Source organism: Aplidium turbinatum, chromosome 1 (assembly GCF_918807975.1).
Source record: "Aplidium turbinatum chromosome 1, kaAplTurb1.1, whole genome shotgun sequence".
NCBI classification, from domain to species: domain Eukaryota; kingdom Metazoa; phylum Chordata; class Ascidiacea; order Aplousobranchia; family Polyclinidae; genus Aplidium; species Aplidium turbinatum.
This window is the reverse complement of record NC_137472.1, coordinates 21,559,525-21,583,025: the sequence shown is the minus strand read 5'-3', so window position 1 is coordinate 21,583,025 and position 23,501 is coordinate 21,559,525. Positions and strand designations below refer to the sequence as shown.

Below are 23,501 nucleotides of genomic sequence, written 5' to 3'. Positions count from 1 at the left end.
TAGCGAGACATGGGTATTGGGTATTGAGAGAGAGTGAACTGGCAATCCTGAGAAGAACGGAAAGGTCAATGGTGAGAGCAATGTGTGGGGTGAAAACGAGAAAGGAAAAAAGGACTGAAGAATTGTTGGATATGCTTGAGATGAGAGAGACCATAGACCAAATGGCAAGGGCAAATGGAGTAAGATGGTATGGACATGTGATAAGGAAGGAGGAAGGAAGTTTTCTTAGAAAGGCACTAGATCTAAAGGTGGATGGGAAGAGGAAACGCGGTCGTCCAAGAAGAACGTGGAAACAACAAGTGAAGGATGAATTTAAAAAAGTCGGACTGAAGGAGGAAGATGCAAGGGACAGGGTGAAATGGAGAAAAGGGATTAAAACAATTGCTGCGCGGAAACAATCGGCCACCCCCACTAGTAGGGAACAAACCGACGATGGATTATGATGATGCTGCAAGGGTTAATAAACCCTACTTTACATTCATGCATTGATAGTCAGCTAGTTGTAGACTTTTTTTCAAACAGTTTTATTTCTGAGTGAAAAAATACGTTGATTAGCTTTTATGCGTCTCTGTGCTGTATGTCGTCATACTCCAGGCTAACTGTGTGACCATTCTCAGCGTCAAGAAAACAAAAAAGACGAATATGTACACTTGTACAGCAGGTTATCATTTTAATGTGCAATCAGTGTGTTCACTCATCAAACTCGACAACATAAAGCAGATTTACTCATCAGAGTAAGAAAAGTCAGTTTATTACACACTATAATCTTAAACGTGGTCATCTGCAGTTGCTCTGGCCACATTCAAAAACATGCACATTGCACTTGTTGGGATTGCACAATAGAACTAGCTATTGCTGGAAGACTGCCTACAATTGTTTCCATGGACTGTGGCATTGACAAAATGGCAAGTTCATAACAAAACCGTTACTGTTTTTTCTCTAAAAACTTTATTGCTTAGAATCTGCGTACACACGAGTAAATGTTTAACATGTGACAATAAAATTTTACTGAGCTTTTTCGCTCAGGAAGTCACCTCACGCACTAACGAACTGAGCTATCAGGGCGTATCTTGTATAGTCAGTTGAGAGTTTTCGCAATTGGAGGGTGCAGTTTCTTTTAGGTAAATGAAAATTTTCTGCATATTCATCATTTGCACAATAAAACTCTACAAAATATGATATGGGAATATAAAGTTAGAATAAATTGCATACCCCTAATGGGTATGACCGAACAGAACAGTGACTTGTTTGCGAGGCAATTTCCTCCGAGATGGAGTTGGGATACATAAATAGATCACGTTTAGTTTAGTGCTATTCTCTGCACATCAAAAATACAGTACCTGGGATACAGGACTCCATGGCAGTTGAGAGCACCATGTTTTCTTTTGAAAGATTAAAAACAAAAACCAACGTCTCTTGGAAAAAGACAAAACGTTTGCAAAGTGGTTCGTCACTGACCGAGTCCCACAGGACATATCTGCGCAAATTGTGGGTTAGTGCGGTTCATATTGATTTTGAAATATCGATTCTAAACAGGGTTGGTTGGGTAAAACCTTTGGGAGGTTTTTCCCAGTTTCCCCCGGGTAAAACTGGGGGAAACCGGGTAAAACTGGGAGAAACTGGGAAAAACAGGGGAAACTCTCAAAACTTGTAAAAGTGTTGTTTGTGAAGTTTCTTATGCAATATAGCTGTTTAGCTGTTATCTCATGACATTTTCCATCTGAATTGCATCGATACTTAGATAAAATAGATAAAGCTCCGGATCATCACAGAGTGATACTTCAGGTTTTTTTTGACACTCTCTCAATGCGTACTGACTCATTGTCTGCTGCCTGCTGGCAGTACCAAACTACTAATAGTAGTTTCTTATTGATTTCAGATGGTCTACCTCCAGCCCAAAGACCACGCCAGTCAGTGTTGTGCTGTTGTGACTAATTGCTTCAGTTTAAATTGCAGTTTGCAAACCAACTGATATCTTCCAGCACTTGTCGGAAAGCAGTAGATGTCGTCCACATAGTCTTCCCAGTCCGAGTCCCTCAGTGGTAAGCACTTTCCTAAAAGGCTTCCTCCCACAGAAAAAAAAGAAAAGCTTCAAAAACGATGTCTAGTGTGCTACTCTTATGGAAGGAGAAAAGTGAGAAGAAAAATGAAGAAAATGTTGATCAGTTTCAAAAATATATGACTTTGTCTGCAGATGAGCAAGAAACTGCACGCAACTTTGTTTTTGAAAAAGATGACAATTTCATTCTCGTATAGTTGGCAGGATATGAAACTAAGGATACATCTATTTTTCCAAACATCTCTTTTATCAAATCAATGAAAAAATTGTCACCACTTAAATATTGGCAATACATAAGAAAAGTTGCAAACAATGAGCCAGTAAAGAAGTTTTGGTCATTGATGATGGCAATATCATCATGCCCACCATCCAGTGCTGGAATAGAACGCTTGTTCAGTAGCATGGCTTTAATCCACACAAAGCAAAGAAATAGACTGGGCATTGAGAGGGTTGCCAAATTAGTGCATGTTTATAGACACTTTGGATGGAAAGAATCTGAAACCCCACATGAAGAGCTGTTCAATGTGGACAATGAAGACTGTTGACATGTCATCAATGACTGAGATTATACCGGCTCTTAATCTTTTTTTTTTTGGCTTTTGTTGTTCAATGTTTACAATTTTGTTCGCTGACTGCATGTTAGGCACAGGGGAGCATCTGACTTGATAACATACTGGTATGTTCATCTATGTAAACTAATGATTGGACCTATCTATTATTAGATATTAGTAAATCACAGTATCTTTTTTTTGTAGGATGAGCACAGGAAATCTTATAGTTATAGGTTCATTCAAAATTTGATGGTAATAAACATTAACTATGAGGAGTAATCATTATTTCATTCACATTTGCAAATTTTAACAATTCACGTTTTTCCCAGTTTCCCCCAGGGTTTTACCCGAGTAAAACTAAAGTGGGGGAAACCTTCTTGGTCAACCCTGATTCTAAAACTTAAAAACTTTAGCGAAAGCGAAATCCTGGTAAAGTAGAAGATAAAAGGTAGAGATTAAAATTGACAAACAGCATTTTCGCACAAATCACGGCACCAAACACTCACCTTTAATGCAAATAAGGAGTTCGCAAGTAAAGTTATTATTAAACTGCACACGGTCTGACAGACTGACATAACTATCGCCGTTTATGGGTACAAGCAAATGTTTTAAAATTTTGGAGCCAAATTACAAATTAAATTTCCTAACAAAACCAATACTACTTTTTCTCTAAAAACTTCATCGTTTTGAATTTGCGTACACACGAGTAAATGTTTAACATGTGACAATAAAATTTTACCAAAACGTTTCAGCCTCTCCTCTCTGGGGATATAGATTAATGGTAATATTGCAATGCAATTTAAATCAATGGTCTCAAACACTCGGACTGCGGACACATGTGGCCCGCAAGGACTTTTGGTTCAGCCCGCGATGCACTTTTAAACTTTGAAATAATTAACAATTACAGACTTACATAATTTGCTATAGATTTAGAAAGGCAAAATTTACTCTAAAATTGTTCAAAAAATAAATCTGAAAATGCCTATCACACTTCACACGACTTTTAGCATTCCTGTGGCGCTATTTTATTGCGGGCAAGAAACTCGTATTACTACATCACAATCACATCGCCTATTCAGTTGTTGTGTCGTTATCACAATAATAACCTTGGTATTTGCTGAAGTCAGTTCTTCAAGAGTTTAGTTTTTCAGCGCTTTTTGAAAGTTGATTGCAATATTTTTACTCTCCAGGTGCGTTGTTTTGTTTGCATTTTTTGGGGGGTTTGTACAGTGTTTTTCCAGGTAGCCACTTTAACATAACCAACTTTTGTAAGAGCCAGTAATACCAATCAGAAGTACAGATAGAATAGCGTTTCAACCAGTAGCTACTTTAACATGTCAATTCTCAGACTCACCGTCAACCTATCAGAACGTGCGACCCCGTCTACTGTCGAATTGTGACCGTTCTAGCACTCAGCTAGAGAATTGATCCGTGCTTTAAACTTTGTACGTTAATTACAGAAGAAAAAAGAGTTATGGCATGGGTACAAACCGAACACACTTCATTAAAATATATTTCCTAGCTCTAACCTTCTAGGCCACGCAGGCTACTGGGAAACGTTCACTTTCTATCTGATTTCTATACACTGCTATCATATTTACTTTGATAAAGCTTTGGTAGAGACTTTGCTTTGTTGAACCATAGAGAAATAAAACAAAGTGACTAAATTTTAGTTATTTTATCAGTATACCCTTTTTAGGAAAAGATTCAACAAGCTTTGCAAAAACACTAGCTAAACTTATAAAAAAGAAATTTTCATATGACATTCATCCTATATATAAAACACAATATTTTCAACTGAAGTCGCCTACCCCCTTTGCTCTTTCTTCGAATGTTGTGTATAAATTTAGTTGTTTGCATGCCGCAAACCAGACATACATTGGTATGTCAACCAGACATTTGTTGACAAGGGCCGGGGAGCACTTAAACCCAAACTTAACAACCAAAAGTGCAATTAAAGAGCACATCGCCTTTTGTGAAACATGCACTGACAATGTCTCGATCGACCAATTTAAAATCATCTCTGCGAGAAGATCTGAATTTCAGACTAAGATCATGGAAGCCTTAAGAATCAAGTGTAATAATCCGTCTCTCAATCGGCAGTTATTCGCCAGTGGCTCATCGTTCCTCTTGTGTGTGTTCTAATTGTTTGTCAAATGCCTGTAGTTTACACCTCATGTGATCTGTTTTTCACCGTACAATTTATTTGTAATCATTTCTGTGTCACTCGTTCAGTTTGTGCTTTTCAGTCTGGAGTGTCGTTAGTATACAGTTACAGTGCAAAGTCAAATTTACTTTACGATTTTCATTTCATGTATATTGCAGATATGTAATTCCTGATGAGGACACACGTATCTGTCGAAAACGTTAGAGTTTATTTTTAATTATGTTATATTTGTGTATGTAATACATCATGTTAAACCTGCTGAAGTTACTTTGTTTTATTGCTCCATATTTACACTCTATCAGAACTGTTTGCGTTTTTTCTCTGTTCTACCTATAACTTTTGATTGGTTGAAACGCTATTCTACCTGTACTTCTGATTGGTTGATTGCTTCGAAGCTTCACTGGCTATTACAAAAGTTCCTTTGTTACAGTGGCTACCGTTTCAACCAATCAGAAGTTAGAGGTAAAACACAGAAAAAAATACAAACAATTCCGATAGAAAGTAAATTATGTGAACGTTCCGCCGTAGCCAACAAGGGTTAGAGAATAAATTTCGATGACGTGGGTTCGATTCCCACTCATGTCATAACTCTTTTTCTTCTGTAAACAAACAAAGTTCAAAGCACGAATCAACTCTCTGGCTGAGTGCTAAAAGGGACACAATTGGACAGTAGCCACTTAAAGATGTTTTGATTGGTTGAAGGTGTCATTGAGTCTTACTGAGAATTGACACGTTAAAGTGGCTACCGTTTTTCCATCTCATTGTTGTTCTTACTTTTTCTTGCGATCTACCGCTCTTGGTGCGTTCTTACTAGGGATGGGCAAAATAGAAGAATAAGCTATTCTAGAATTATTCTAGAATAATTTTTCAAATTTAGAATTTCGAATACCTATTCTAGAATAATTCATTTTAATTTCAGAAAATGTAAAAAAGCTTTGTTTTTATTCTGGTTTTATTAAAGACACATAATGGAAAAGTGGCAACGAAGCGAATAAACAGCAGTAACTGCCCAGGAGAGCAAGTCTTTGTTGCAGTGAAGAATGTTTAAAGCTTCTAAATGCTCTCCAGTGAGCCGCAATCGCAGTTTTGATGCTGTTAATCCAGCACTCGAGAAGAATCTTTCTGAGGATGCAGGAGTGACTAAATACTTCCTCGCAAGATCAAACAACAGCGGAAACTTTTCTTTATTTTTGTTCTACCATTCAATTGCATCACTGTTTGGCACTTTTGCATTAAGGGACGATCGGTTTTCTTCAGCAGCTAAAAGCTGTTCGTTATCATGGATACTTGATGCTGAAGTATTTGTCGCTTCAACACCGGAGCTCAATAGATCATACATTTCATTAGGTTTCTGCATTGTTGCGGAACTTATGACACTATATGTAGCGGTAGCCTCACCCAGAATTGAATTGTGTTCCATGTTTAGTAAGATGCAAATCCACAGCACAACGATCTTCCGACGTCTACAAAACGCACTGGTAATTGGTAAAGAGCTGGCTAGCCGTTTTTGCTAGGGTGAATGACTATCGCTGAGCCGAACGTAACTGATCGGCGAAAAATCGATAAAAAATTTTGGTGGTCGAAAAAGCAGATATTTTCATTTCGGTTTGGAAAATTTGATTCGAAATGTCATTTCAATTCGAATAATTAGATATTCGGATTGCAACTATTCGAAATTCTATATTGCTCATCCCTAGTTCTTACTACCTTTTTTATTGCGTTTTAACTGTGTTATTTTGTTTATTGACTTCTTTCTGTGTATTGTGGCCTGGGGGTTGATTTGCAAGTTTTCATTTAGCCATCAAAGCAATTGAAGTTTGAGACTCTTTATTTAAACATTCTTAATATGGAGCATATGCTTTGAGACAAAGACTGTGGCAGAAGAAAAATGAGACAATTGAAAATTGGCAAAAGAAAGAGAAAAAGACCGAAAAAAAGATGGAGAAACTGTGTGGCAGAAAATATGGAAATAGTGGAAGTGAACAAAGAAGATGCAGTTTACAGAGTAATGTGGAGGACTGCAATCGGCACAGGTGACCCCACTTGAAGTGGGAATAAACTCAGAAGAAGATTAAGAACATGTGCATTAAGAATACCTCTTCAATATCTTGCTTTCTTGTACTTTTTTAACTGTTTCCACGTATTTCGTTTGTGCATCAACTTGGTTAAATCTCAATTTCTCTTGAATTTCCGTGATGTGTCGCATTAGTTGTTTGTACTCATCATTGCAACGTCTCGCTTTGTCTTCCTCCTCGTTTATAGATTTCAATGCTTTATCAAAAAATGAACATAATTTGAATGTTGCCACAATGAAGTTCAAAGTTTGTTGACTGAAACGTCAGAAATAAAGTAGTCGTCTTGTGGTATCCTCACATGCTCTTGCAAAAGCAATTACTCATACTTCAAATGCAACTTCAGCTTCACTCATTTCGTTTGCTAAAACAAATCTGTTACCAGATGACAGCTGAATGCAAGTAAGTTTTAAAGACAGTTAAGAAACGAAATTATATCCCATTGAACAGACAGAGTATAACTCTAAAACCTAAGGATTGTCGCAACAGGGCACTGTGGTTCCTACCATCCTCAAGTTGTTGAATTTCTTTGATATAACGTTGATAAGAAGCAACTTGCTCATCACTTGGTACCGCACCAGCTTTTTCAACCTCTTCCTGTTCTTTATCTAATTTCTCAAGTGCTGCATCACATTAAGTATTAGTTCAAATAAGATTTTTCCAAGCAGATTACACATTTGCTGGTGCTTAGACAAGAATTCGTAACAATTTCAATTCAACCAGCAATTTCTAACACAAAAATTGCATTTAATTGCTCTATTCTTATGGTACTTAAAAGTTCGGTGCAAGCAGTGTACGATAACAATTTAGCCTTAATTTTAATGGGAGAAAACTTTAGAACTTTGGTTTTCACCTGGTGTTTGTTATGATAAACTACATCACATCGCACCAAGCACAAAAGCACTTGCTTGTTGACATAATCAACGTTGACTCAAAAACTTAATTATTTGTCAAACACAAACCAGATTGTAGTTGATTTGTAGAATTCTCAAGCAACCGCGAAACGTCGCCATATTCTTGGAAACGCTCCAAAGCAGGAAGCAGTTCACCGGCTACACATTTATTTCCGCATAAACTCAACATTTTGCTCAAACGCGACTTTGCGAGTTTCCAGTAAACCTGCTGCAAATTAACCTGATTTTAATCCAACGATTCTACAATATGAGAAGAACAGTAAATCAACTTGTTCCAACCATCCATCAAGCCTCAAATGGCAAAAATTACTTCGCTAAAAAGATCCGCTTGTAACTTGTCATAGTAATTACTAAATCAGCAGTCTGAATTATAATGAACAAATATAATTTAAATTCACTTTGGCTAGTTTCTTGCAGTTAATGGCAAGCTCATCGACTTCTTTGATCAATTCTTCAGTTCCTTGGCTTGATCCGAACCGAATCAATTTCATTATTTCTGGATTCGACAGTGAAATTGCCTTTTCATTCTTGAGCGTATCAGCTTGAATGCTAAACAAGAACAAGTTTTGTTCGAAAAAACATTAGATCAACAGCAGTTTATGCACTTTCAGATTACAGCATGATAATGTTCATTCAATGACGTTTAGGTTTATAAATTACAGGACTAGTGCACGAATACAGCCAATCATTTTGATTTTAAAACCTAGCCACAAGATGCAATGACAATTGTTGCAGAATTACACTTTTTGATTCCGAACACATCCTTTTCTCATTAGATATTTTAATAAGGACCAAAAGGGTCATAGTGGAAACGACAAAAATAGAAAAGAAAGTATAGACTGCAACACAATGTCAATCAAAAGAACCTGTTTAGTTTATCCTGGATCCGTTCAATGAACTGCTCATACGCAGGAGCATAGCACGACTCAATGTAGACGTTCACTAGCTCTGGTAGACTCTCTGGCTTTGCACTGTCATGCGCGATCAGGCTTCTTCGTGATCTTAACGCCACCTTGCAACAATATACTGGGAACTGAAGGGTATGACTTTCAAATTAAAGTTCGTTAACATTTCCAATGTGGAAACGCAAAGCAGACACTATCATAGTTCATCTTACTAAGATGCATCAGATATTTAGATAAAAACTAATTCCATCTGAATTAGAAAGGTTTTGTGAGTATGATTTCTTCTTTTTTTTGGCTCTATCCTTTTTGCTCAAGTTGACTAAATGTTTCGACAATTATGCTCCGAAACAACAAATCAGTTAATGAAATTTCTTTTTCAAACAACAAACAAAAGCCCAGGCGAATCACACAGCTGAAGCTATCTAATGCAGAATTGAAGCATAAAATATTAAAAAATAACATTGAAGCATTGAATTTATTGCTTAGTAGGATTTTTGGAAAAAATTTTGCTTGACTAAGCGTTCAATATTAGGTCGAACAGACGATGTGGCAACTCTCAACTGCATACTAAGATTTTCATCTGTCAGCCTCGACCTGTATAACGACTTATTGTAAAGTGCATTTTAGAAAAAAACTGTTCGCATAGGCGATTTTTAAATTGTTTTGCGGGCCGCACAAAATTCTTTGACGGGCCGCAGGTTCGTCACCTCTGCTCTAAAGCATGCATCGTTAGGTCTTTTTTCGATCATTGACTGAATTTTTTTGCGAAATGTTGGGATAAAAAGAAGTCAATTCGGTCAAAATATCCGGCTTTGCATGTTCAAATAATAGTTAACTTTTACAGAAAAAATGCACTCTGGTTATAGTTTTCTTGATCGATCAGTTGCTATGAAGTAGATGTAGTCACTAGTCAGGAAATATCGCAGCATTCTGCAATTGGTCAGTTGATCAAATGTCTATTAGGTTGGATAGACGGAAAAATACAATGTAAATGACTTGCCTATTATCGCTTGAAAGACGATTTATTTATCAGCAGGGTAAAATCACAGCGGTTCCAATAATTTAAAATTAAATTGACCTGACTTCATGAAACAGCTGTTTCTCATTTTAAACGTTGAATCTAATGTTTTGCAATATTGAAAAGACAAAACACTGTCGTGACAAAATGTTATCTCGTGACGAAACAATCCTTTTTTGTCATGATTAGTTTTGTTTCTTGGCAGTCGAGTGTAGCAAGAGGCCACACAACGTTTTGTCAAAACTTCATTCGCACAGCACACAGTGTAGGCTACAGCATTTGTTAAATTTGTGCTGAAGATATATGCAGTAGCGGCTAAAACCAGCGATTAAATGTCAGGTCGTCCACCCCGATAGCTCAGTTGGTTAGTGCGTGACTTTGTGAACGAAAAGGCTTCAAGATCAAGCGGCGCTGGTTCGACTCTCGGAGTGTGCGCTTAAGCAACGCATTCTAAGGACTGCTCTCCATGCAGCGGCACCTAATGGATGGAATAATTCCCCGGCAACAACACTTCAAAAATCGGAAATTTCAGTCTGTCAATCTCGGTAACCGGTCCTGCGTCAAAAGCCTCTACAAGTATGCGAAACTGTCAGGAATCACCTACCAAAGCTTTGCCAGTCCGAAGATAAAGATTTAAAAACCAAACAAAAATAACAGTCAAAGTTAAAAGTAAAGTAAACAATATCACAACAAATCAGAAGAATTGGTTCATTTAAATACAGAGCTTTCGCAACACAAGTGTGGCCTTATCAGTATAAAGTTATTCTATTTTTTATGTTTTGTCACACCGTGCATCCCAGCGGATCATCAGTAGAATTATAGGAAAATTTGATGAAAAGTTTGGAAACGAAGTTTTGTTTTTGAAAGTTAAAAGTGTCTCGATTAGGCAAAGCTATATGCATTTCGTGTGACCAAAGCAGAAACAGCATAGTGAACGATGATGGTGGTCAAATGGAAATTATAGCGATTACAGCGGAAAGTGTTACAAAAAAAGTTTGCACAACGAATCAAAAACGTAAGTAGCTGTAATTGTATCTGTTTGGTCGTGATTTTTTGCAAGTAACCTCACGCATTGTTTGATATTTTGTTTTCGTTTTTTTATACTATTGCGTAATGTAACGATTCGTTCTTATATCCGTAAGACCGTAACGCAATTGTTTCGATATGTTTTATATGATTGAAACTTGTGTTTCATGTCTGCAAAAAAGTTATGTTCGAAAAGGATGTTTTTTTATTGGTGGCAAAACGAATATTTAACATCTCGTGCATTTTCCAAATCTATCTGAAAGCACAAAATTGAAAAATGCGTTTGCATCTTTACTCTTTATTTTTAGAAAAACTTTATTGGGATTCCGAACAGTTGGATGACCACCAGAGCTCTAAACGCGTCTATTCGTAAAATAAGAATCAAGGAAACGTCCTCGTGCAAACGATTTTGCTGGCTTGGGCTAATTGGGCCATTACGCGCAGTGTTTTTTCTTTAACGTTGTGGACATGACAAATCCTTTCAAGGTACATTCCCTTGCAGTGGTTAGTTGTTATCACGTGGCTTCCAATTTGCATTGGCAATCAAATAAAGAAATTTTATTACGATTAAATATACAGTAATTACGTGTATAAGTGTCAATTTATAAGGTCTGCTATCCAACTGATGCTGAACTATTTGCATCTGTTTAATAGTCTTCAGAAGGATGATGAACGACGTTTAAAGTTCGTGTCAATTATTGAATTTATTGTTGTTTTTAAAATATTTCCATGGTTTTGGTTCAGGCATAACCTTCGTTCACATTTATTACAGAAAAAAAAAAAAACTTCAATCTAGACCAGAGGTTCTCAACTAGAGATGTAAAAAAAAACGTTTTTTTTTTTAAAAAAAAAAAACGAGCTCGTTGTTTTTGTTTTTTATTGTTTTTTTTACCTATTTTGACATTAAATGTCACAATATGCAGCAATTAGGGTAAACTCATTGCAATAGCGTCTCTTTCAACAAAGAAACAGTCTCATAACTCGTATAACTTATTTCAAATCAGACTATATGTCTGGTATGTTGTTTCATTGCAGTTTTGTAAATCTCAAGTCTCAACACACGAGCCATAAAGATTTCTCATTGTCTCAAATGGTAGTAACAGTGTCCTATGGTTGGCACATCTCAAATATTGTCTGTAATTTGGTTCAGTCAGTTGTTAAATGCAGTATCACACTCGTATACAATTTCAAAGCCACCTGGGACTTTGGTTAATGGACATGTTAGGACCATGTGGTCAGTGTTCTGTTTCTCTGCTTCACAAAGGCACTTTTGACCAGCACATCACACCTTTTCCAGTATCACGTCAAGAGTTGTTCCAGTTGATGTGCATTTGGTGCAAACTTGATGATAACCACACAAGCGGTTCTCGAGTTGTAAGTGAAACAACCTTAGCCACTAGGTGGCTTCATAGATAAGAAGCAATAGAAAAACGGCAATATCTCAAGAACCGCTCAACATATTTGGATAATTTTTAGCTCTACCCCCATGTTTTCAGGGTGGCCTATCTGTTTATGAACATTAAAACAAGTTTTGGCTACTGCTTTTTGAGATAAAAAGAAATAAACCTCTTGTCGTTACGCACCGATAAAACCATGATGCGCATATTAAAAAAAAATATTGGGTAGACTAGAGGAAAGATTGATGAAAAGTTTGGCAAAAGCAGCCTAGTGCTAAAGTCCCAACTTTTAGCCCAAATCACATTTAAATGTAGTGAAAGATGGAAACATTTTGATGTTTTTTATTTTCCCTGAAGAGGTTCAATATTCCTTTGTGATGTCATAGTCATGTTTGTTTTCCCTTAATCACACCATTGTGCTGTCATAGACATGTTTAAAAAAAGTATGGTTGCACTTAATCCATCCAATTTGAACTAGTTTGCAGGACTTTGAGACTTTAGCACTTTTCTGTTTTTGCCAAACTTTTTGTCAATCTTTCTTCTACACAATAAAAAAAAAAAAATTAAAGTTATGTACCATGGTTTTACTGGTGCATAACGACAAGAGGTCAATTTCTTTGTATATCAAAAAGTAGTTGGCCTAGTTCCCAAATAAAATAAGTTTTCATCTTTGATGTTTGTTTTGTATTTTTATCCTGCATTGTGGGAATATGGGTAAAACTTTATACTTGTCAGGAAAAGTATTATGAAGCATTTATTCACTATGTGAACACTGAGCAGTGCTGAAAAACTCCACTTTAAAGGGAAAATTTCTTCATTCAGGGTTGGTAGTTACTAGCAATAGTCAACATGGGTGGTGGGCATTTGAAAGGAACATTAACCTAAACCTTTTCTGACAAATGCACTTACTTTTGACGACTAAAAATATCAGTGATAAGATCTCTTGCATTACGTCACAAATGATCTGCAAGAAGCATTAATGACAAAGTGTCTAAGACCTTACAAGTTACAACACACGAAAATAATACTTCTGTTTCAACATTTATAAAGCATATACATCATAGTTAAGCTATCAGTTAAAAAACATGTTTAAACAAGCTATTGGCAATAGCTTACATTAGTAAATTACCACAAACAAGGTAATGTGTGCTCTGAATACTGCCATCTTGTTTTTGCCAAAATTTTGTCAACCCATTGAGTGTGTAGCCTACAAGAATAACCAGTCCCGGTATCGTCGTAGGCTACATCGTAGGCTAACTTCCATAAAAGGAAAAAGAAATTAACTCATTTACATTATGTCATGTATCAAATTGCATTAACTCAATGTTTGTCAGATCTACTGCCACAAACATGCCTGAGAATGAAGAAGAAAGCGAAACAACGTAGGACTATGCAAAAAACATATGCTGCTGCCAAGCACAAACACTTAGGAATTTCAGCACAACCATAAAACCATTTTTCGTTTTTCAAGAGCACTATGTTTAACGTTTTTCAAGAGCACTGTAATGAAACTAAATTGCAATTGTAAAAAATTTGCAACTTTTCCAGAAAAATATGAAAAAAAACAAAAAAACGAGTGTTTTTTTTGGCCCAAGTTTTTTTTGAAAAAAAACACGTTTTTTTTGCATTTACATCTCCATTCTCAACGTTTTGAGTTTCAAGAACCACTTAAAAAAATTGTGTCTCAGTCACGGACTACTACTCCTCTCTCCTTCCTCCTCCCCTTGTAACAAACAAATGTCACTTATTGTTTGCTAAGTCATAAACAGTAGTTGGTTTTAGAAAGATTGCTACATTTAGTGCAAACCTTGAGCTTGCACATTTGAGCATAGCATATCCAAACAAGGTGTAATACGTAATAGACTCAATCGGAGTTCATCTTCGACTTCAAGTCGAGAACAATACTTTGTTTTTATTTTAACCAATGCAGAAAAATCACAAAGGTAAGGTGTCGCAAAAGGTAAAATTAATTTCAAAGCTTTCTGAGACAGTTGTGGATACTCGTGTGAAGCATATATCCAAAATTTTATCAAGCTGACTCTCAGATGGATGCAACGTATTCAAAGTAGTGTCACTGGTCTGTTCACGGACTGGAAACCCATGAAAAACTCTGAACGTTCAAATCACCAAAGTAGAAGTTAAATTGATCCTGCAGTGACTGAGTATGGTCAGAAATAAAATTCATCAACAGTTAACTGTTTATTGATTTCAGCATTTTCTGGTTTTTTAGTGAATTCGTACATATCAAACATGTCAAATTTACCCTGCAATAATCTTGTCTTCCAAAGATAAAGTTTTTTCTTAAAATCAGACACTTTATTTAGTTGTTCAAAAATGTCAGCCAAATAAGCCAGAACAGCAACCCAAAAGCTATCGTTGAAATGAGCAGCAAGCTAGGATTTTTTTCTCTTAGAAACTCTCTCACAGCATCACGTAACTCAAACACTTTACCCCTTGATAACCAGCAAACTTGAGTATGCATCAGTAGCTGTTTATGATCAAGATCCATACTCGAACATAATGAAGCAAAGAGACGACAATTTAGTGAATGAGCCTTGATAAAATTAACAAATTTTATGCAAAAGGTTAAAAAACAACGATTTCAGACTTTGCTCGCAAACCACAGGTTGAGAACCGCTGATCTAGACGCAATCAAGTGGAAAGAACCTCGCTGTTGAGAATTTTTGATGACTTTTCAACATGACAAACAATTGTGTCAACTTCTTTTTAGAGCTGCATAAACAACATCTAATCATTGCCTAATAACTGCAAAGCTTGATGCAAAATTTTCAAGTTTCACAACAATGGCAATTTTTTTGTAATGCAAATGGTAAAGAACGCACTGCTGGGAAGGGGCTTCAGTATGCTTTCGAGATTAACTAATCTCATCCCTTACATCTCCTCAACTGCTTATGTGCTCGGGGTTAAACACAATATCGTACGAATTACAAATCTGTGATGACAATTGCAGCATTATAAGCTTACACATTGGTTTGATAGTTTCAAATGATCTTCTTCGTCATTATGAGCTGTTCTTCCGGACTATATGTTTGGGCATGAGGTCATCAGCCACTCGACAGTCTCATCATCCAGGGCCTTCAGTCCAAGCGTTCCATGTGGTCACTGTGGTGGTTGATGGATTGGGCAGTCATGGACGATATGGTCTACTGTCTGGTCTGTGGCACCACACTCGCATCCCGGTGAGGGAGCCAGGCCCCATCTGCACATGTCTGAACGAAAGCGACCTGCACATGTCTGAACGATTTGAAATGATCAGGCTGCAGCAATCAGCATGAAAGATGAAATTGTTTATGAACTGTTTACTTTCAATATTAGAGAACATTTCAACTTACGTATTTTTTTTCAAGCGAGTATTTTGATAGTTTATTTTTGTTTTAAACTGTTTTTGTGACTTTTTGTGCAATAAACCATTTGTGAAAATAAGCTTCGCTAGTGACAGTACAGAAGTTTTTGTTGATTCAAAAGTTTGTCCGCTTTCCATGCTGACAAGGTTTCGTATAGACGAAACAAGAAAACGTTTCCCATCGAAACTTATTTTTCTGCGTATGGTAGACCTAGCTGGCAAAATCCTTTTTTCGATTTCAATTTTTACGCGAATTCTGATCAATGACTGAAATACTTCATCGAAAAAAACAAGGGTTCAAGAGGGGTGTGGTTTTTATGAATTTTAGGCAATCCATGAATTTTAGAAGTTACATTCTTATTACACTTACGACGATAATAAACTCGCATAGTGATTTTTTGCCAAACTAACTTGTTTACAGATTTTTCTATAGATACAAGAAAATTAAATCTATGTCGTAAAATTTTATATGTATTACTGTCATTCAAAAAGTTCCGAAACTTTGTTATGATACTCAGAACTGTCTGTAATTACCGTAGCATTCCCTTCATAAGCTTTCATTATTTTGATGGACCTGTCAAATTTCAGTTCTTTTTGGAAGGTTGGGTGAAGGGGGTCTTGCAAAATTGAGATTTTGATTAAATTTTAAACCTGACCATTCATTTGACCAATAGACTGGCCCAAAAAAAAGAACAATTGGAAATGTCATGCTCCACAAGCATTTTCTTGTTGCATTAAACCTAAAACTTACTCCTGCCAATTTTTTTTCGATTTGAAGAATGTTTGGAGGTAACTCATAACTTTACATTTTAGGGGAAAGTAGGCGAATTTACGAAATTTGATGCATTTCCAAAATTTTAACAAAACTTTCCTTTATTTTCAGCTGTTTAGTATAGTACATTGCATATTGGAAATTTATAAGGATAATATTTTATTCTGTGTTTGATCATGCCATCTAAAACTAGAAGTTCTCCAGAAATTTGGATGCTGGGGCATTTCCAAGAAGATATTATCTCTTCCGGATTACCAACAAATAAAGAGGTCCTTCGAAAATTTATGCTTCATTATCAAGAGAAAGGCTTGTGTATAGGTGAAAGTGCTAAAGTTGCAGTAAATGCAACAGTTAGTTTCTGGAACAAGGCACATATATCTACCCAAAGAATTGGTTCTGCTATCAGAAAATTTAACAAACTTCTCAAATGTTATCATGCTTTAAAAGCCAACCAGCTCAAACAGCACGACTGCTATAGAGCAAAGGAGGGATTATTCCAAGCTGATTTAGATAATCTATTTGATATCTCACCAAAAAATTGGGAAACAACAATGTCAAATGAAGAAGACAAGAAATTCCTGCATATGCAGCAGATTGATACCACTAGCTGCAGCATGGCTGGAATTGATGACACAAACAGAGTCACATAAACGAATGCAAAGTGAAGCATTTGCATGCCAGATGCAGCGCTCAGCAACCAACAGCCAACAAACTGTACCACTTGCTGAAATCTTATCAGAGTCTGGTAATTCAATTGAATCATCAGAAGATGATTTCAACCAAGCAGCAAGCACTGCCATCAACTTCAACTTCGAAGATTAGAGTTGTCACTAGTAAAGTTGCAGCTTCTCTGGATCGCACCAATGTTTCAGACCGTAATGCCATGTTCATTATGGAAGCATACACCCAGGCCATGGGCTATAATCTAAATGATGTCGTTCTCAGGGAACACTATTAAAAGATCTGTAGTGCAACACATAAAGAAACAGCTGCATCAATCAAGGCACAGTTCACACCGAAAATCCCACTTCTTCTGCACTGGGATGGAAAATTATTGCAGTACTCAGTAGTGTCAAAAACGAGCCCTTGAATTTTATCTTTTAGCTTCCACTCATCAAGTGCATTTAAGCATGAATCAGCTTGTGTTTTCCCAGTGCCTCTACCAATTTTTGGTACACCAAGAAGCTGCTCTACTTCTTTTTTTTTTCCTCCAGTGACTGGGATAGCAATGCGATTTACCATTCCCTGGCCACTAGCATCGAGTAATAATTTTCCATCCCAGTGCAGAAGTGGGATTTTCGGTGTGAACTGTGCCTTGATTGATGCAGCTGTTTCTTTATGTGTTACAATACAGATCTTTTAATAGTGTTCCCTGAGAACGACATCATTTAGATTATAGCCCATGGCGTGGGTGTATGCTCCCATAATGAACATGGCATTACGGTCTGTAACATTGGTGCGATCCAGAGAAGCTGCAACTTTACTAGTGACAACTCTAATCTTCGAAGTTGAAGTTGATGGCAGTGCTTGCTGCTTGGTTGAAATCATCTTCTGATGATTCAATTGAATTACCAGACTCCGATAAGATTTCAGAAAGTGGTACAGTTCGTTGGTTGCTGAGCGCTGCATCTGGCATTCAAATGCTTCACTTTGCATTCGTTTATGTGACTCTGTTTGTGTGATCAATTCCAGCCATGCTGCAGCTAGTGGTATCAATCTGCTGCATATGCAGGAATTTCTTGTCTTCTTCATTTGACATTGTTGTTTCCCAATTTTTTGCTGAGATATCAAATAGATTATCTAAATCAGCTTTGAATAATCCCTCCTTTGCTCTATAGCAGTCGTGCTGTTTGAGCTGGTTGGCTTTTAAAGCATGATAATTTTGAGAAGTTTGTTAAATTTTCTGATAGCAGAACCAATTCTTTGGGTAGGTATATTGTGCCCTGTTCCAGAAACTAACTGTTGCATTTACTGCAACTTTAGCACTTTCACCTATGCACAGACCTTTCTCTTGATGCTGAAACATAGATTTTCGAAGGACCTCTTTATTTGTTGGTAATCCGGAAGAGGTAACAGGCCTCGAAACAACTTTTTTTTTCCGGCGACCAAACGTGTCCGACTGAAGCAAGCTGTTCGGCGGCCAATCACGAGCACATGGCAGCCATCGGAACTTCGACACGCATCAACATACAGCCTTCCAAATTAGCACATTTTTACTTCGGCAGAAACGTTGCCGAGGCCAAACGACAAAAGTTGAAATTGCCCCGGCAATTGCTGTGAACGTTTATTATGAAACAATTGTACAAAAACATGTTAAACGAGAAGCAAAAAATATACTAGAGTAGTCTATCACGACCGCACTGTTTGATCTGTTGTGATGTAAGGGTCTTCTACTATTCGGCTAGTCCGATTGGGCTAGTCCGATTCGGCTATTACCCTATTCGGCTACAGCCCGATTCGGCTAGTCCGATTTGGCTAGTCCGATTGGGCTAGTTTCCTATTTGGCTACAATCTTTATCAGTTAGTTCACTATTCGGCAATTTTTTGAAAATCCAACGATAATCTTTCTGTAATCCAACGATAATCCTTCTGTAAATCCAATGACGCCTTCTGTTTATTTAGAGAATTTTGTATTTTATTCCACAATAGGCTATCGTTTCTTTTGCATTCTTGCATTTTATCCAGTGTTTACCTTTGAGTGCCTTCCCAGACGGCAAAATCAGTCACTTTTACATTGATTCAACGTCTGCAGACATTAAATCAATGTAAAAATGGCGGATTTACTGTCTGGGTTAGCCATGTGATAAATTAAAGCCTTTGGTTGCGTCATAATGAATTGGGTGTAATTACCACCCCTTGACGGAGGAGCAAGACTACGCGCGCTGGTATTTAAAAAAGAATAGCTGAGAAAAAAGTGGGAAGCGAGGTAAAGTTGTTTACCATAGAAATGCTTGTCACAAAACAATAACGAAATTCTGGAAAACCTTTTTAAATGCGCTGATTAATGATTTTAATTGGGAACAAAAGTCAGAAGTAGACATTTTTTATTCAGGTTAAAGTGAAACCACTCTACGTTGGACTAAAGTTTAAACTAACTATTAAGTTGCCTTGCAAAACGGAAGATCAAAGTTCGCAAAACCGGTCGTAAAGTTGATTTTGCCCAAAAATTATGTCGTTGAAATCAATGCTTAATTACTCGTAACTTTCACGTGATATAGGCCCAATTTTTTTTTGTAGTCAGAGTGTAAAGATGGAGGTTTGATATTATTGAATCGCCGGTTAATACTTACCGCCGGATAATTCTCTAAATTGATGGACCGTGCATTATCGCAAAAACTGTCCGTCCGCGCATTTACCACTTGGACTATATATGATAATATATGACTTTGTTTTAGAGCAGGGGCGTGCAACTGTTTATCTCAGTGGACCACAACGTACAATTATAATGAAGCTGAGGGCCAGTCTATCGAATAACACATGAATTTATATGAAAAATTTATTTAATGGAAAAGTACACACAATCGTTACACATTGAGTGAGTGATTAATGAGATGTCTGATATCTTCTCTGTCCAGAGATCTTGCCAATGTCAGCTTTGACGGAGGAAGTGGCAACTCGAAGTTGACTTGACAAGTGCTCATCTGTAAGCTGATTCCTGCATTTTGTCTTGAACAGCTTCATTTTTGAAAAGAACTGCTCTCATAATGCAATGCTATCATGCTATAATAATTAGCAGAGTGTTTTACACAGTAGTGTCGCTTGATATTGTACTCTTTCATTAGGCTACTGCTATAGTGTTTTGACAAATCAGGCAAACAACATCTAGATTGTGTTGAACAACGAAGTAATTTATTCACCACGCATTGTTGAACTTCCGCCTTTCATAATCAACCTTCCTTTTCTTACTTGTAGACATTTTTACTATGCTAAGCTTTTTGTAGAATAAATATTAATATATTCACCACACTGCACCCATAAAGTAAGATTTATGTTAGGCAACGTTCAAATATTACGTAACGCTTTTTTTCCGAATTTTTGACCCCCCCTCTCCCATGTAACGCCAACGTAACGCTTTTTTCAATCCCCCCTCCCCCATGTAACGCTTTTTCACTACGAATTCAGCACAAAAAACTGCCATTCCGTACTCGAAAGCGTTACGTAACGTTTTGCTTGAACCCCCTCCCCCCCGATGTGACGCTAACGTAACGCTTTGCATAAACCCCCCCTCCCCCTCAAAGGCGTTACGTAATATTTGAACGTTCCCTTGCTGAATCATTGCCAGAAGAACAAGGCGGTTTTCTACAACGCTTACTAATGACGCAACAATAATGCTAATGATGTAATAATGCTAAAAGTCAATAACGCTAGTGATGATGTTACAAATAACAACATCTTCCGATCTAACAGTGAAAAGCATTTAAAAATAATGGGCTACTTGATGAAGAATGTGCGGGCCACGTAAATGGGTACCGCGGGCCGTGCTCTGGCCCGCGGGCCGTATGTTGCACACCTCTGTTTTAGAGCATCAAATTTATGCTATCTCCGTAATTAATAACTCGTATGTAAGTTATTACTTGTATTTTGAACATAGGTGCCTAAGCCGTTTAACGTCTGCAGACGTTGAATCAATGTAAATATTATTGATTTTGCTGCCTGGGACATAGCAAAATCTACCATTTTGTATCGATTCAATGTCATCAGATGTTGAATGCACCCAAAAGAAAAACATAATTTGCTACGTAGACGGAGGGTGCGTTTAGCTTTATGAGCTTGCAAACAGACTTGATGTCGCTTTTGAAAGTCGAAACCTCTGCACTGCAGTGAATTGCGCGGTGGCCAGTGAATCGCTCGCTGTGAAAATGAACTTGAAGTCTCGGCCCGAGGTAACCACTAACCAACGCAACAAGAGCTGGTACAAACCGCATTGCGCACACGCCGCATAATCAACGCAGTAACGGACTCACACAAACTGAATGGCGCACACACGACCGTTGCCATAGAAACCCGATCAAAGGCGGAATATGCGCATCTTTTGTTTCATCTGCAACGCGAGAACAGGCTTTTTACAGCGGTCAGTCATAAGTTGCGATATTGAAGTGGAAGGGAGCAATGTCAAGTCGAAAACTTAATCAAACGTCACTCCGTAACTATTTTTCAAGGGCTGCCTACGGATGTCAGCAACTTTTAAATTTATTCAAGGTGACGTGCTGCTGAATTGATGTTAACATGAATGATTTTACTTTCCACAGGTATATTTTCAAGCGTATGATCAAGTTAGTATTTGCATTCCATTTTCAAAACATTGTCATTCCATTTACAGTGTACCTTTTAGTAAACCTTTTCGTCTCTTGTTTCATGCTAATAAATCTAGTTTGTTGCTAAACTTTATGTTGTGCTTAGCTTAAAGAGTCGCAGTCCATCAACCGCTAGCTAACGCAGACGCATGTCTTGTGTTTGCTTAACCGAAGTGGTCAAGTTTTGTTTATAATAATTAGCAGTAGATCGAACGTAACGATAACTTCGAGTGTGGCAATAAAAGCAATCCTAGTGTGATGGCATAATTACGTCATCCATCTGCGTGACATTTGCTGAATTTACGTTGCTGCTGATGAAACACGCTTTCGCCCCACGGCCAAAAAAATAGTTAGGCGCCTATGATTTTGAACTATAACACACTCGAACAACTAACTAAACACTTCTGTTTATCTCATTAACCTGCATTGTGAACCATGAAAAATGTTGTTTTGATGTAAAACACATATTTTGAACGAACCCAGACAACAACAATGACGGATTTTGCCGTCTGGGAAGGCACTCAAAAGTAAACACTGGATAAAATGCAAGAATGCAAAAGAAACGATAGCCTATTGTGGAATAAAATACAAAATTCTCTAAATAAACAGAAGGCGTCGTTGGATTTACAGAAGGATTATCGTTGGATTTTTCAAAAAATTGCCGAATAGGAAACTAACTGATAAAGACTGTAGCCAAATGGGGAACTAGCCCAATCGGACTAGCCAAATCGGACTAGCCGAAACGGGCCATTCCGGTGATGTAATTATGCCAAAAGTAGCAATAAAGCGAGCTACGAGATACGCACGTCGCACGCTGTTACAGTAGTTCACGTTAAATAACTCACGGGGGGAAAGTAAGTTAATTTTGGGTTGATTCAACGTTCGAGTCAGCACAAATCGATTTAATTTTCCCGGCTGGTTTTATTGCGTAACAACAATGCCCAATAAGAAAGTTACGTTTGTTTTACATTAATTCGACATCTAGCATTGTTGAATTATCATAAAATAACGTCAATTGCTCAACCAGGTACCGGTAACAAATTAATAGCTCTCTGCGAGAAGATTGCCTCGAGTTACGTATACACTAACATAATTTCGGCACAATTGGGATACTGCGAACAACACAGAGTTTGTTTGACAAAGAACTAGCTGTTAGAATCGGAATCATCAGATGCTGTATCAGAGGATGAGGTTGTCGCGTCACCGCTGGAATCGGACACATCAAGAGGCGGCTCATCGCTTGGCTGTAAATCTACACCATCTTCGCGTTCGCAATGAAGCGTCCACGTTTTGCGGCTTTCGGGCTTTGATACCAATCCACACGCCTCTTTCTTTTTCGTAGAGATCCATCAAGGTGTTGAATAAGGAACAAATCTATGGCTGTGCCATAACGACTGGGAGGAATGTCTAACCCTAACCTTACAAGCGCTTGTGTGGTCTCAGCATTTTTATTGCCGAAGCTAATGCGCCATTTGCCGACGCTAATTTCGAAGACTGAATATATCTCATCAATAAAGTGTATTGTGATGTCACTTGCATCCTGCGGATGTCAGACATCAGCTGCTTGGTCAATCAATAATGTTAACAATTCAAGCATAGACATGGTGTATTCTGATTTATCGGGTACTTTGACTGCTTTCTAATCCTTTGTAATTAAAAGTGGCAAAGCACTTTAATCACAAGGCCGCTTGCGTAAAATTTTCTCGAAACTCCATGGCGGACATATGCGACCGACGGAAGGGCGATACCCGGCGGACAAAATGTCGGTTTTTGTAGGTTAATCGCGGCCATGGCCGCCTTCAGTTTCGAGGCCTGGGTAATATCTTCTTGGAAATGCACCAGCATCCAAATTTCTGGAGAACTTCTAGTTTTGGATGGCATGATCAAACACAGAATAAAATATTATCCTTATAAATTTCCAATATGCAATGTACTATACTAAACAGCTGAAAATAAAGGAAG

General features: G+C 37.5%; 1 protein-coding gene across 1 annotated transcript in view; it reads right to left on the bottom strand.

Annotated features, from left to right (window-relative positions):
• Positions 1-23,501, bottom strand: part of LOC145779279 (uncharacterized) — a 92,305-nt gene that overhangs the window by 6,210 nt on the left and 62,594 nt on the right. The window contains exons 9-14 of the mRNA XM_082590824.1: positions 8,630-8,775; positions 8,162-8,312; positions 7,812-7,971; positions 7,356-7,472; positions 6,874-7,048; positions 1,341-1,477 (exon numbers count right to left, since the gene is read on the bottom strand). Coding sequence (XP_082446950.1) covers positions 1,341-1,477; positions 6,874-7,048; positions 7,356-7,472; positions 7,812-7,971; positions 8,162-8,312; positions 8,630-8,775 — 886 coding nt within the window. The remainder of the gene's footprint in view (positions 1-1,340; positions 1,478-6,873; positions 7,049-7,355; positions 7,473-7,811; positions 7,972-8,161; positions 8,313-8,629; positions 8,776-23,501) is intronic.